This window comes from Prionailurus bengalensis, chromosome C2 (genome assembly GCF_016509475.1).
Source record: "Prionailurus bengalensis isolate Pbe53 chromosome C2, Fcat_Pben_1.1_paternal_pri, whole genome shotgun sequence".
NCBI lineage: Eukaryota > Metazoa > Chordata > Mammalia > Carnivora > Felidae > Prionailurus > Prionailurus bengalensis.
In genome coordinates this window covers 82,437,091-82,452,142 of record NC_057350.1, presented here as the reverse complement: position 1 = coordinate 82,452,142, position 15,052 = coordinate 82,437,091, and the positions used below count along the sequence as shown (strand labels likewise).

At 43.3% G+C, this 15,052-nt stretch overlaps 1 protein-coding gene and 1 long non-coding RNA gene across 2 annotated transcripts in view; one reads left to right on the top strand and one right to left on the bottom strand.

Annotated features, from left to right (window-relative positions):
* Nucleotides 1-71: 71 nt before the first annotated feature.
* LOC122491647 overlaps nucleotides 72-15,052 on the top strand; it is a 50,109-nt gene continuing 35,128 nt past the window's right edge. The window contains exons 1-2 of the long non-coding RNA XR_006299412.1: nucleotides 72-347; nucleotides 4,091-4,305. This is a non-coding gene — a long non-coding RNA (uncharacterized LOC122491647). The remainder of the gene's footprint in view (nucleotides 348-4,090; nucleotides 4,306-15,052) is intronic.
* The window catches only part of LIPH (lipase H), a 46,701-nt gene continuing 38,851 nt past the window's right edge, over nucleotides 7,203-15,052 (bottom strand). Inside the window, exons 9-10 of the mRNA XM_043594687.1 lie at nucleotides 9,737-9,910; nucleotides 7,203-8,344 (exon numbers count right to left, since the gene is read on the bottom strand). Coding sequence (XP_043450622.1) covers nucleotides 8,257-8,344; nucleotides 9,737-9,910 — 262 coding nt within the window. The 3' untranslated portion in view covers nucleotides 7,203-8,256. The remainder of the gene's footprint in view (nucleotides 8,345-9,736; nucleotides 9,911-15,052) is intronic.

Below are 15,052 nucleotides of genomic sequence, written 5' to 3'. Positions count from 1 at the left end.
CAAGTTGTGCTTGCCCGTCAAGATTCCAGAGGAACCCTGTCTTCGGGCAGCTCCACGGATGCGACTGACCTCCCATCCGCTCATCTTTTTACACGTTTACCTTTGATTCTTTCTTTGCTTATTTGCAGGCTCTTTGCCAGGCGCTGGGAGATCAGGGGTGATTCACGCGCCCTGCCCACAGCGGGCTTGCAGTCTAGTGCTCAAGATACTCTTGTCCACAACCAGCTGTGATACAAAGCAAATACAGCCAGTGCTCCAATCAAGTGCGGTGGGAGGGTCATAGTCACCACAAAATGATGAAAATTACTTTTTATTCAGCGCCTACTATATGTCCATTATCCCACAAGGTTGGTATTTTTGTCTTTATTTTAAAAAAAATTTTTAAGAGAGAGAGAGAGAAAGCAAGCAGGGGAGGGGCAGAGAGAGAGAGAGAGAGAGAGAGAGAGAATCCCAAGCAGGCTCTGCGCTGTCAGCACAGAGCCAGATGCAGGGCTTGAACCCGTTACTGTGAGATCATGACCTGAGCCGAAACCAAGCGGCGGACACGTAACTGACTGAGCCACCCAGGCGCCCTGTGTTTATTTAACTGAAAAATCTGAGCCTCAGATTAAGTGACATCCCCCCAGAAGAGAGCCCTGATTACTGTTGTCTAAGACCACCTGAGCTAGGGCATCTCAAGATCTTTGCTGGTCTCTGATAGCTCCGGCGGCAGAGTCAGCTTATTTTGTTAACGTTTCTGGTAAGATTTCTCATCATAATTTCTAGGTCTGCTGTGCCTGATTCAAGCCATGAACCTATGATTCTAAATTATCAGCTAAACTGATCTCTAGAATATTCCTCAGAAAGATGGCAGCCTTGGCTATGACCACAGCTCTTGTTTTTATATTTAGAAGGGTCCTTTTGTGGATAACTTTCTGTTATCAATAAGGCTCTTGACATTGTTAAGTGAGGCTTAAGGGTAGCAGCTGTAATCATTTTAAGAACAGTAAAAAGGGGTCTTAGGTATCCTAGAAAACATGTATCTCTGAGGCCTTCAACTATTAAGACATTCATAAGCCCAAAGCTGGTAATCCTATTCACAAATGAAAATGTATTCCTCTGGTGAGCAGAGGACTCCAGATGTTAAAAGAGAGAGACAGTTTGTGTGTCAGGATTAGAATCCAAGTCAACCTGGGTCCAAAACTAGTGGTCCTACACTGTGTGGATTCATGGAGGAGGCATGGTTTGAGTGTACCTTAAAGATGAGCAGGACTTCTACAACAGAGAAAGGAGGGAGAAGGTGAGCCGGGGGCCCAAGTAAGGCACCAGAGTCCAGTTTTGTGAAGCCTAAACTGTACGAGAAATGAGCGAGAAGTTGAAGACAAACTGGAAAACACTGGGAAGCGGGCTCAGGAGGTGGATTTTTCAATATGGTACATGGTGAGACACCAATGGGAATGATTTAGTTCCCGTTTTTGGATATTTGCTCTGGCAGATGATTAAAATACATTCTGAATTGGTAGTTGCAACTGTCCTGGTTTAAAAAAAGGATGCAGGCTGAGCCAGGACCACAGCAGTGGGAATGAAGGGAAGAGGATGGACACACGAGGAGGAGCTGAGTTGGTAGGACATATGACTGATTACAAGGAGAAGAGGCAGAGAGGACCCCAAAATGCCACGAGCCTAGACAACAGAGAGTAAGCACCCTCACCATATCATTCAAAGCACCTCTTCGGCCAAATAGGGAGTGCCTGTCAGAATTCGAAGTGTACCAGGTCCTAGCAATTCCACGTCCAGGAATTTAACCTACAGATACGCCCGCAGACAAAGGTGTGGGTTCAAGGGTATTCTCCCAGCTTTGTTTTGTTATTAAGAGGTTGGGAACAACTTAAATGCCCATCAGTTGGGGACTGGTGACGTTAATTGTGAAATAGTCACAAAAGGAACACTAAGTAGCTTCCTAAAAGAGGGAGCCAAGTCTGTATATCCTGATATAGTGCAGTCACCATAGACATATCAGGGATGAACATCGAACAAACAAGTCGCATTGATAGGGTATACCTGTACTATGACACATCTGTAAAAAGGGGAAAAAGGGGGGGTATGCTTTACTGAAATGCTTTACTGGGGTATTTATGAATGAAATGATTCAATGTCTGGGATTTGCATCAAAACAATGGGATGGGAGTTTAGTGGGTAGGGATGTAAATGAAACAAGATTGGCCACTGAATTGATAATTGTTCAAACTGGATCATGGGCACATGCAGGTAGATTTTTATGCCGTTTATTCTATTTCTGTATATGTTGGAAATTTTCCACTTTAAAAATGTGGGGAAATTATCAATTTCATTCTCATTTTCTTCCCTCAAGCCCTCCATTCCAGCTGAGCTTATGCACCATGTTAGTTCGTGTCTCTAAAGACACTCTTCCCTCTGGCAATCTCTGTCAGAAAAATTGCTACTCTTTCATGACCACCCAGGACAATTGTCACCCCCTCTGAAAAGCCTTATGCAGCTCCTACAGTCAGATTGTTCCTTCTCTGTGGTGGGGGGGGGGGGGGTTCCCTGTGAGTGTCTGTATTACTATTATTGCAAATACTATGTCAATATTCATCTTCCCAGTAGACAGTAAACATTTCTTTTTTAAAAAAAATTTTTAATGTTTATTTATATTGAGAGACAGAGAGAGACAGAGCATGAGAGGGGCAGAGAGAGGGGAGACACAGAATCTGAAGCAGGCTCCAGGCTCTGAGCTGTCTGCACAGAGCCCGACATGGGGCTCAAACTCACAAACCGCGAGATCATGACCTGAGCCGAAGTCATATGCTTAACCAACTGAGCCACCCAGGTGCCCCTACAGTAAACATTTCTATAAATAAATGTCTCATCTGTCTTTTGTCCCAACTCTTAGCCCTGTGTTTGGCTTAAAATTGGCATTTAACAAATGTTTATTAAATTAGTGGGTCAGGTCTAGTGAAGAAATGATTAGTTGTTTGGATTGGTACATATGGATTTTGAGAAGTCAAAGGAATATAGGAGGAGAGAAAGTAAATGAAAAGTTAGCATTATTGAGCCTATGCCAGGAGTGTACTGGGACAAGGAACAGTAGTGAACAAGAAGGCAAGGCTTCTACTCTCAAGGACTTGACTTTCCCTTTGGTCGGGGGACAGCAAGAGGCTCCAGTGAGAGTTATAATTATAGAGTATAATAGGTGCTATGGGGGAAATGGATGTGACTTATTCAGCTTATTCAATTCCAGAGAAGCAAGTATCATTAATCCACTGATGATGAGTGGATGAGCAGGTGTTCAGAGGAAGGCACTCTGTGAATGCTGCTGAGGGCCACAGTTGTGAGTGCTGAACAGGACTCAAGCCCCTGTCTGCCCCTCCTGAGCCCGTGCTCTTTCCTCTGCCCTGTTGCCTCTCAACAAGCAGGTGAAAATCCAGAGCTCTAACTGCATTCAGATCTGGGGGTCATCTGTCTAGAGAGTTGAAACGGGAGATGAGAAGATCTCCTAGGGAGACACCGAGACTTTGGAAAGTAACGGCAGCTGATAGTTATTGAGAACTTAGTACACTCCAGACTCCACGGTAAGCATTTTACATGCATGCATGAATGTCTTTATGCCATGTAACACCCCTTGTGAAGCAGGGACTCTTAATAGTCCCACTTTACAGTCCAGGAAAGGGGACCTTAGGAAGAGTTAAGTCAACAGAAGTCATACACCAGAACTTAACCTCTTACCTTATGCTACCTTCTTGAGAGAGAGGACTGAGATCAGAAGCCAGGTAAGGAAATCATGGAACCAGAGAACAAGATGGCTTATTTAGGGATGTTGATGAGGGGGGACAAGTGTCCTGAGAGTCCAAGAAACCTTGTTAGAAAAGGAACCAGTGTACAGAGTCCAAGTCCATGGAAAAACCCAGCAAAGAGACATGAAGGTTGTGGGATTCCACCGACCCGTGTTGGTAAGAGACCTTTAACAGAGCTCTTTTGGGAGATGGAAACCTAACTTCCTCAGGCTCACTACCCAAGCCTCTGCTTGCTGCCTGACCTGCCCCACTCTCCCGGATTCCTATTCTGATTTCTCCTGCTCAACCTGTCTGCTTAGGGAAGAAGGCTTGGACTGCGCTTCTCACTCCCAACCCACCTCCACACTGATCTGTCTTCCTGACCCAGCACCTGCAGAGCTAACTCTAACCCAGTGGTGCACCACCTGCAAGCTACAGCAGCCTCCGTTGAGACCATTCATTTACAGCACATGCCCAGGCAGCCTGACAAAGGACAACGGTGACCCCCTACCAAGGACACATGCTGGACAAGCAGGTAGGTGCCAATGGCTCAGGGAAGCGGGAGGGAAGAAAAGGCAAGAGGTTCCAGTGAGAGTGAATTAGCCAGGCACTCACCGAGGCTCTTTGTCAATAGTGCTCAACTTCCTTTACTGGCTTAATTGGATCTGCACAGAGCAATTGAAAGGAGTAGCTCGAGGACCACATGATTTACCTTCCCTATCCCCATTCCAACCATAACTGATTGGAACAGGATGGACACCTTCCCCAAGAGGAGGATCTAAGGGTTGGCTCCTCTCCCTGGACTTTGGAATTGGGCCACCTAGTGATTGAATAGCTGGGGACACAATGGTACTAATGACTGCAGTGGTCCACAGCTGCCCTGTGAGGGAACCGAGCTGAGTCAGAGAGACTCATGGCAGAGCACAGGGTTAATAAAGGTCCGTGAACTCTTGCTAAAGGCTTTCAGCTGCCCCCATCCCTCCTCTTCTTGAAGGCTGATGGTTCAGCTCTCGGGTTTCCACAAGTCCTCTCTAGTAAAATTGGGGTTAGTATGAGTAGATTTCTGTTAGTGTTATCCAAGGTCTCCTTGGCAAAGATAGGGTTTTGCAGGACTGAGGGCATGGAGCAGGGATCCAAGGATGAGAAGTTAGAAGTTTAGGGTTTGGGAAGCACCACAGTTAAGTGTTGATGTCTAAATCCGAGTGGCTGTGACTCCCTCCCTCAAATTGTAAAGATGAATCCATTCCATTTTGTTTGGCAGACATTTATTGGGCACTTGCTTTGGACCTGGCACTGTGCTGGGTACTAGGGCAGCAAATGACCCGCAGCTGCTCTTGTGCTCACAGTTTCAGAGTGGGTACAGACACAGAAATATATTACAATATAACATAATGAAAGCAATGATGATGGACATACAAAGTCAACGGCAAAGCGGGTGGCAGAAGGGAGTTGTGGAAAGCAAGGAGGACTTTGGACCACAGCTCGGAGTCATCCAGGAATTCTGGAAGGACCTGGAGGGTTTTGGCTGAGGCACTGAAACGGGAAAGTGGGAGAGAGCAAAATCTCTTTGCATTCAGCACAGGTGGGCTTGCTGAAGAATGGAGTCAGGACCATCTGGAAGGTTCTAAGATGAGTGAAGAAAGAGCCAACCTCTCTTTTTTTTCCCAGGGAGACTGGGAAATGGGGCATGGGTCGCCAAAGAGAATAGAAACAATAATAAAAAAGGTGCTGGGAGAGAAAGCTAAGGCAGAGAAGGGTGGGCATCTCAGGAATGAGCAATGGCTGGGAGTAGAGGGAACTGGACACAGTTTAAGGGTTCCAAAGATAATGGTGAGTGTTCATTTAATATTTCCTGGGCACAGTCTACATCGTAGGTGCCACAGTGGGCACATGGCCCCTGCCTTGCAGAGCAGTCAAGTGGAGAAGACAGACATTAATCAAATAATCACACAAATAAATGTAAAAAAAAAAACAAAACTCTGTAGAAGATAACTGGTGAAGATGGAGGGAAGTGGGTAGACTACAATTTAATTGCATCTTGGATTTGGGATTCAGACAGACACTCTGACAAAAAGAGGGGAAAAGAAACAAAGATGACAAGGGAGAGCAGGAAGTTCAGGGGCCTTGGGAGACTCTACAAAGGGAGTGGCCACACCTGTAACTGCTTTCATTTCTCCAAATCATGTGAGACTCATTGAAATTCATCTCCATCCAGGGAACAAACTTCCTTCCTTTATTCATTCATCCATTTGTCCATCCATCCACCCATTCCCCAGTGAGCCAGGTACTATGCTAAGAGACACTAGGGAAGAAGCTGAAAGGGACGCCTGTGTGGCTCAGTCAGTTAAGCATCTGACTCTTGATCTCAGCTCAGGTACTGATCTCATGGTTTATGAGACTGAGCCCGCATGGGGCTCTGCCTGACAGTGCAGAGCCTGCTTGGGATTCTCTCTCTGCCTCTCTCCTGCACTCTCTCTCAAAATAAACATTAAAAAAAAAAAAGCTGAGAGAGACCCTCCAGCCTGAGAAGTTTATAAATGATAGAAATGCTATTTGTAACATTTTTCTACTGTTGTTTTGGCTCCCTTTCCTACAGGCAAGGGAAAGGACAAAGAAATGGCTGTACTAATCAAATTGTGGGACCAGTAGAACCTTAAAAAGAAATCAGGGCCTATCAGCACACTTATCTCTCTGTGCACAAATTGCTGAAGAAATGTGGGAAGTGGGATGAAGGGTGAGATGATATCCAAGTGGACAGAAGCTTCTCGAAGCCTCATTCCTTTCCAAGATCAGGCATTCGCTTTAGGCACCCTTCACCGAGGTGAAGAGTGTATGTGATACACGTAGAAATCTGTAAATGATGTGCCATGCAGGAATATATTTACAGAGCTCTATAGTTTATAAAATGAAGAGTCCATTTCTTTTAAAAGGGGTGTTCTCACAGAAAGCTGTAGAACAGTCACTTGGATAAGGAGGAGGTTATAGAGCCTGTGACTCTCAGGAATCCCAGGAACCCGCCTGCAGTGGCCACAGTCATGGGCTGGGTGGTGCCCGCCCCTGTGACTGCCTGCATTGGGCACCCTGGTCCCGGGATGGTCGTCCCTTGATCTGGCCTTGGCCCTCCAACGTCTCTTGTTTTAGCTGCTGTTGTCAATTTACATTCACTGATCATACCTACTCCTGGGGAAGCCTAAGAATTTCTCAAACTGGAGGCCTCCGGTGCTCCAAGAGCAAACCAGTGTATGCTTTGAATTCACCTGTTAGCAACACAAGTTAGCATCATTCCAAAAGGTTTGCCTTAATTATCCCCAACAGGTGGATTGTAGATAGCATATTCTCTTTTTGCATCTGTGCATTTTCTAAATTTCTCTCAAATAACCACAGATTCCATCAGTAACAAAGAAAAATAAACATTTCTTCTTTTTTTTTTTTAGTTTAGTTTGAGAGAGCCAGAGTGGGGGAGGGGCAAGGGGGGGGTGGAGAGAATCCCAAGCAGTTCGTAGGGCTCGAACTCATGAACCGTGAGATCATGACCTGAGCTGAGATCAAGAGTTGGCTGCTTAACCAACTGATCCACCCAGGTGCCCCAAAAGATAAACATTTCTTAAGGATTGCTTAAAATGAGAATTGGCCTGTAAAGTGACCCTTCTTCACTTCAACTGAAAAACAAGCTCCATTTGTTTCTCTCCTATCTCTCCATCCACTGTCACTGTAAGCAAGGCTGTCACTGTCTTCATCTGCCCTTCTTCCCTTATCCACTTACTATCTTAGTCCCAGCAGCTGCCCCCTTTGCTGTCTCTCTGTCCCCACTTCCTCCAGCACCAACCCACTTTAGAGGAGATGGGAAGCTGGGGTGTGGCTTTCCTGCAGCCCAAGAGACAGGTTGTTGTCAATAAGGAGGAGCTCTCTTATTGCATATTAGATAAGCCAAAGCAAAATAAATAAAAGCATATTCACATTTCTCAAACCACTCACAGATGTGGCCCCCATGGGATTTCAAAGAACCCTTCACAGACTTGCCTCCCGAACCCACACAGCAGCCCTGTGAGTTAGGTCAGTCTCCATTCCTTTCTGCATGCAGGGACCTGGAGGAGTTTGGCACAGGGCATGTGGGGTCGAGTCCAGAGTGAGGTCTCCCGTTAGACCTTCCCTTTAAGATGCTTGACGAGCAGAGCTGCCTGAGTGACCGGCAGCAGAACTGACAGGCCAGAACAAACGAGGCCCCAGGACGCAGCCAGACAAGGCACTGGGCTGTTGGGAGCCTGGCTATTTCTGACTTGCCCTACTTAGGGGCTCCCTTCCCAGGACTGTTCCATAATCCAAGGTCGTTTGACATTTTGCAATGTGACATCCATGGGACGCTGCTGGAAAAAACCCAGCTTATTCATACGTCCACGTGCCTTGAGGAAAAAGGTGAGGTGACACTTTAAAAAAGCCTGTAGTTGTAGCTTTCTTGAAGTCACTGGTGCCCATGTGTCCCGACATGTTACATCTGCAACTTTGGGCACAGAATAGGTTGGAAGACTGTTTCGGTGTTTTCCATCAGAACAAGATCATACCGACACAACTGGGGCCTGTAAAAATAAGACAGGATATCCTTGCCAATCAAGTAGTAAAAATATCCCATTCTAGAAAAATAAATTGTATTATATCCTTAGGTTCTAAAATTGTGGAGCAATTATTTCTAACATTACAGGAAAGTGCTTATGGTAAATAAGCATAGCCCACATCAACAACAATGAGATATAAAATTTTATTTACCACCTAACTATTTCCAGGTTTAAAGCAATGATAGAAAGGAGGTTAGAAAGAAATAACCGTTGTTGCCCCTGAATAATAACATTATGGATGGTATTTTTCTGCTTCTTAACACTTTTTGCAGTTTCCAGATTTTATAAAATCAACATGTATTCCTTTGGTAATCCGGAAAAAAAAGTATTGAAAAGTCTCATGGTTTTAAGATGTAATGACTGTCCTCTTAGAAGCAACTTGCAGTATTAAATGTTTGCCTTCAGGAAAAAGGAATCCAGGGGCACCTGGGTGGCTCAGTAGGTGAAGCCTCTGACTCTTGTTTTCAGCTCAGGTCATGATCTCAGGGTTTGTGGGTTCAAGCCTGGCATCGGGCTCTGTACTGGCAGCATGGAGCCTGCTTGGGATTCTTTCTCTTTCTCCCCCTCTGTCTCTGCCCCACCCCTGCTTACAACCTCTCTCTCAAAATAAGTAAATAAACATTAAAATTTAAAAAGAATTCATAAGCATAAAGTGCTGAATGCCCACAGCATTTTCTGTCTTGTCCATAGATTGTATGCTAGGACTATACATTGGAGTGGCATTAGTCACAAAACGTACATGCCACCACAGCTTTGCTCTTTCTCCCCCTCTTTGACTCTGTCCCCCCTGTACATACACACGTGCACACGCACACACACACACACACACACACACTCTGTTGCTTATTTTTTTGGAACCAATGAAGATAGGTTGTTTACCCCTTAATACTTCAGTGTGTATTTCCTAAGAACAAGCACATTCTCAGGGCAGTTATCAAATTCAACCTGGAGTAGTACTTTCATACTGTATCCATGGAATAAAATACTCCAATTATTCTGTACCTTTTTTTATACTAGGCTGTGCACTTGCCAGATTATATGAGGCTTTCTTTTCCACAACATATACCAGCTTGCAAGCAGTGTGGGTGGAGTGATTAGGGAAGAATTATATAACTGTAAGCATGTAGCAACATTATTTTTTTGGATTAATTGGGCCATTTATCTTTAAGCTCCTACCAGTAAAATTGTCTTGAATTATGGGGCTACTCATCTTTATCAAGTCTATTTTTTGAAAACCCTCCACTTCCTTCATTGTAATTGATGAGGTCCTACTAAAACATCAGACCAAGGAGATTGGACAGAAAGCAATAGCATCTTTGGAAAACCAGAGCTTGTCAAACGCTGCTGATGGCTCACCTCTCTGGATGGGCAAGTGACCTCAACTTCATTCGGAGAATCCTGAGCTTATACTTTGGGCCTATTGTAGACCCTGTAGAGAACACCAAGGAAATGGCTGCAACTTTATCCAAGTCTTGATTAAATCTTGCAAGCAGACTCACTTGGTGGTATTTCTGAAAAGTTGCAGGTTCACTGGAGAGAAGAAATGAAGTAAGTGGATATAGATTGCTAACGAAAGAAAACAGTTTCAAAAGCTACAAATCACTCATAAGCAGGTGGTCCCTTGACCCCACAGTCTGCTGGATTTCAGAGGATTGCATAAGTGAAGCTGCTGGCCCCAGGAATGATGAAATATTATGGCATAAGAGAGGCATGCTGTGCCTACTATATACCAGATAGCATCCTCATTTCTTGACACATGTCTCCATTCCCCTGAAAAATTCTTCAAGATGACTATTATCTTCATTTTACAGACAAGGAAACAGATGCTTGCAAAGCTTAAACTCACCCAGGTCACAATGCTTCTCAGAATCAGTGCAGGGATTCAAACTCAGTTCAGAGTTCAAAGTTACAATCTTTCCATTAAACTGCATTGCTAGATGCATATGTATATGTTTAGCCCAACTAGATACTAATTTAGAAGTTATGCTTAAGCAAATATTTTTTTCAGTCATGCCTCTCAAATAAAATAGCTAAATCCTAAATCCCAATACTTTTTCCTATGTGTGTGATGCTTCCTACAGTTGGAATCTCAAATTGAGCCTACGGAATATCCACTGGGGAGGTTCGCTGGGTCAGTGTCCCTCTAGGGATCTGGGGAAGTAGACCATAGCGAGCCCCCTGGCTCAGAAATGGGAGACTTGCTCTAGAAATGAATCATCAGTTTGGAGGTGGGGATTAGGGTGAGGGGGTGTGTGTCACCCCAGCCTCACTAGAATCATGTGTTGAATTCTGGGAGGAGCAAAAGTGCCACAAGTAAAACTAATCCGAAAGGTACCCAGATTTTAGTTTCTAAATACCATCCTCGCTAAAAGGAATGGGTAGGAGGCTTCCAGGAGAAATGGTTGATTCCAGGGCTAGGTCAGGGAAAGTGCAAAGTGATCCTGCAACAAGCCGTATGCCAGAAAGTAAGGAATGCTCACAGAATGGTGGAAATGTTCAAAAGAATACAGAATCACTTCACGTGAATTAGGATGGCGAAGAAGTGTTGATGAGGATATGGAGAAATTGGAACCCTTGTGCACTATTGCTAGGAATATAAAATGGTACGACCACAAAGGCAAATGGTATGGGGTCTCTTCAAAGAATTAAAAATAGAACTACCATATGATCCAGCAATTCTACTTCCGGGTATGTGCCCCAAAGAAATGAAAGCAAGGTCTCCAAGAGATATTTGCACACCCATGTTCATAGCAGCGTCGTTCATAAGAGCCAAGAGGTAGAAGCAATCCAAATGTCCATCAGTGGATAATGGATTATCAACATGTGATACATACAATGAATATTATTCAGCCTTTAAAATGAAGGAAATTCTGTCACATGCTACAACATGAATAAACCTTGAGGACATTCCGCTGAATGAAATAAGCCAATCACAAAAGGATATATATTATTTGACTCCATTTATATAAGGTGTCTAAAGTAATCAAATTCATAGAAACAAAGTAGAATGGTAGTTATCAGAGGCTGGAGGGAGAGAGAAAAGGGAGTTGTTGTTCAATGGGTATAGAATTTCAGTTTGCAAGGTGAAAAGTTCTGGAGATTTATTTCACAATAATGTGAATATTCTTACCACTACTGGACTGTATACTTATAAATGATTAAGATGATAAATTTTACATTATATGGTTTCATCACAATAAAAAATGCATTTTAAAAAAAGGGTGCAGACCCAGTTTGAAGAGCTTCTAATGGCCAGATTTGAGACAATTTAAATATCAAAATAAATAAATAATGGTAGTAACTAATTATAAGTCTCCATTAATAAAATAAAAATCCAGGGCGCCTGGATGGCTCAGTCAGTTAAGTGTCCAACTTCGGCTCAGGTCATGATCTCATGGTTCGTGAGTTCAAGCCCGGCGTTGGGCTCTCTGCTGTCAGCACAGAGCCACTTCAGAACTCTGTCTCCCTCTCTCTCTCCCATTCTCTCAAAAATAAATAAACATTTAAAATAAAATAAAAATCCACGAGTCCATATTGATATAACCAAATAAATGAATCAATAAATGGGAGGAAAAGAAAGCTTTTCCTAAATGATGAATTTGAAAAATCACCATTCAACCGTCATAGTAACAATCCAACCACAAAACATCAAAACTGTTGGGTAAAAGTTTCAGGAATAATGGGACATTTTAGCAATAATGGGTCTCAAAGTACCTCCCTGCAACATACTTACTAATACCAGGGAAAAACAGTAACTTCATAGTGGAGAAACTGGGGGGGAAAAACACCGTAATAAACTGATCCAAGTTAATGAAATGAACCAAAATGTGGGCCTCCTAATAGGACACACGGAGCCAAACATAACGTCACTTCTATGCAGTTTTTGCCAGAGATGCATGATCTGAATGTCATCATGAGGCAGCATCAGACAAACCCAAATGGAAGACAGTCTGAAAATAACTGACCTGTAAAGTCAGGAAAGTCGAGGAAAGATGGAAGAACTATTCCTATGTGAAGACTAAAGAGACAGGATAACCAACCTCAGTCAGTGACCCTGAATTGGATCCCTCTCCAGGAGCAGCTGTGGAACCACAAGAGTGCAGAGACTCAGGAGGGGGTGATGGCACCCTGCAGATGGCAAAACCCCGTGGGGGTAGATGGAAGGCAGGAGAGGGAAAAGACCTCTTGGAGCTGGTGAAGCTTGTCTCTGAGTACAGGTAGGACCCCCTCTTCCACCTGGAGGGATGTCCAGAAATACACGGGGAGGCACAAACCAAGGTATTGAGTTCATATAAGAATAAAGGGAGCAAGAGCCAGCGAACCTATAATAGGAGCCAGATGTTTGTGTCTGGTAGTAGGTACACTAAACACCCTGGAAACTCCTAATGGTGGATACAATTAAAGCAAAAACAAAACTAAAACCCTTCTGAATCACACTGAACTAAGAGGAAAGTAAAGAATACTGAGGAACCTTAAAAATATGTGAAGGTAGAAATACTGAAATCCACTTTTGTTGGCCTTTTTTCAAAGTTAGTAATGAGTTTTCTTTTTCAGTGCAGTGCAATCAGACATGAAACAAAGCCAGTCATGGAGGGGAGTTGAATAGGAGACTCTCTGGGGAGGGGTGAACTAAAAATGATTTCCAAGTAAAACTTCCTACCACCTAAGGGGACAGAAACAATCCCTATCAAAATCCCAGCTGCCTTTTTTTCTTTTTTCTTTTTTTGCAGAAATTGTCAAACTAATTTTATTTATTTATTTATTTATTTATTTATTTATTTATTTATTTATTTTTGGGGGGACAGAGAGAGACAGAGCATGAATGGGGGAGGGACAGAGAGAGAGGGAGACACAGAATCGGAAACAGGCTCCAGGCTCTGAGCCATCAGCCCAGAGCCTGACGCGGGGCTCGAACTCACGGACCGCGAGATCGTGACCTGGCTGAAGTCGGACGCTTAACCGACTGCGCCACCCAGGCGCCCCTCAAACTAATTTTAAAATGCATATGGAAATTCAAGAGACCCAGAATAGTCAAAACAACTTTGAAAAAGACCCAACTTAGGGGATTCACACTTCCTGATTTCAAAATTTGTTAGAAAGCCACAGTAATGCTATAAGCTACATGACAATGTGGTACTTGCATAAGGATAGATGTATAGATCAATGGAATAGAATTGAGAGTCCAGAAAGAAGCCCTTTCATTCACTGTCACCTGACTTAGGCAAGGATGTCAAGACATTCACAGAAAAAGAATAGTTTTTTCAATAAATAGTGCTGTGACAACTGGATATCCAAAGGCAAAAGAATGAAGTAGGACATCCTACATCATTCTATATGCAAAAGTGAACTCAAAAGGGATCAAAGACCTAAGTGAGACCTAAAACTATCAAGGATTTGTGTCCAGAGTACATAAAAAATTCTTGCAAATCAACAATAAAAAGATAACTCAATTTTAAAGTGAGTGAGGGGCCCCTGGGTGGCTCAGTCCTTAAACATCTGACTTCGGCTCAGGTCACGATCTCACGGTTTGTGAGCTCGAGCCCTGCTTCGGATGAGCCCCACTTCTCTCTCTCCTCCTCCTGGGATTCTCTCTCTCTCTCTGTCTCTTGCTCACTTGTGCCCCCCCCCTCTCTCTCAAAAACTATAAAGATAAAAATAAAATAATAAATGCCTGTTTTTAAAAATAAAAATAAAGTGACTAAGGCACACACACAAAAAAAACCTATACCCGGATGTTTATAGCAGCTTTATTCAGAATTATGAAATAGCCAAAATGTCCTTCATCAGGAAAATGGATAAATAAACTGTAGTACATTCAGACAGTGGAATATTATTCAGTGCTAAAAGGAAATGAACTAGCAAGCTATGAAAAAAAATGAAGAAAACTTAAATTCTATTACTAAGTGAAAGAAGCCACTTTGAAGATTACATACTGTATGACTCCAATTACATGACATTCTGGAAAAGGCAAAACTATGGAGACAGTAAAAAGACCATTCCCTGCCAAAGGTTAGGGAAGAGAAGGATATTATAGGCAGAACACAGAGGATTTTTAGGGCAATGAAACAACCCCATGATCCTATAATGGTTGATATATGTTCTTACACGTTTGTCAAAACCCATAGAATGTACACCACCACCAGTGAACCCTAATGTAGGCTATGGACTTTGGGTAATGATGCGTCAATGTAGATGCTTCAGCTGTAACTGTGTATGCCACCCTATTATCAGGTTTTGATAGTGGGGAGGCTGTGTGTATGTGGGCGAGAGGGTATATGGGAAATCTCTGCACTTCCTGTCTAATTTTGCTGTGAATCTAAAACTTCTCTAAAAAATGAAGTCTATTTAAAAGGGAAAAAAATGAGGGCACTCGGTAGCTTAGTCGGTTGGCATCCAACTTCGGCTCAGGTTGTGATCTCCTAGTTCACAGTTTATCGTTTGTAAGTTCGAGCCCCGAATCAGTCTCCCTCAGGGGAGCCCACTTTGGACCTTCTGTTCTCCTCTCTGTGCCCTTCCCCCCACCTCTCAAAAATAAATAAAAGGGGAAAAAAATGAATAAAGGACCTGAATAGACATTTCCCAAAAAAAACTATCTAGAAATGGCCAGTAAGCACATGAAAGACTCAATGTTATTAATCATTAGGGAATTGCGAATCCAAATCATGAGATATA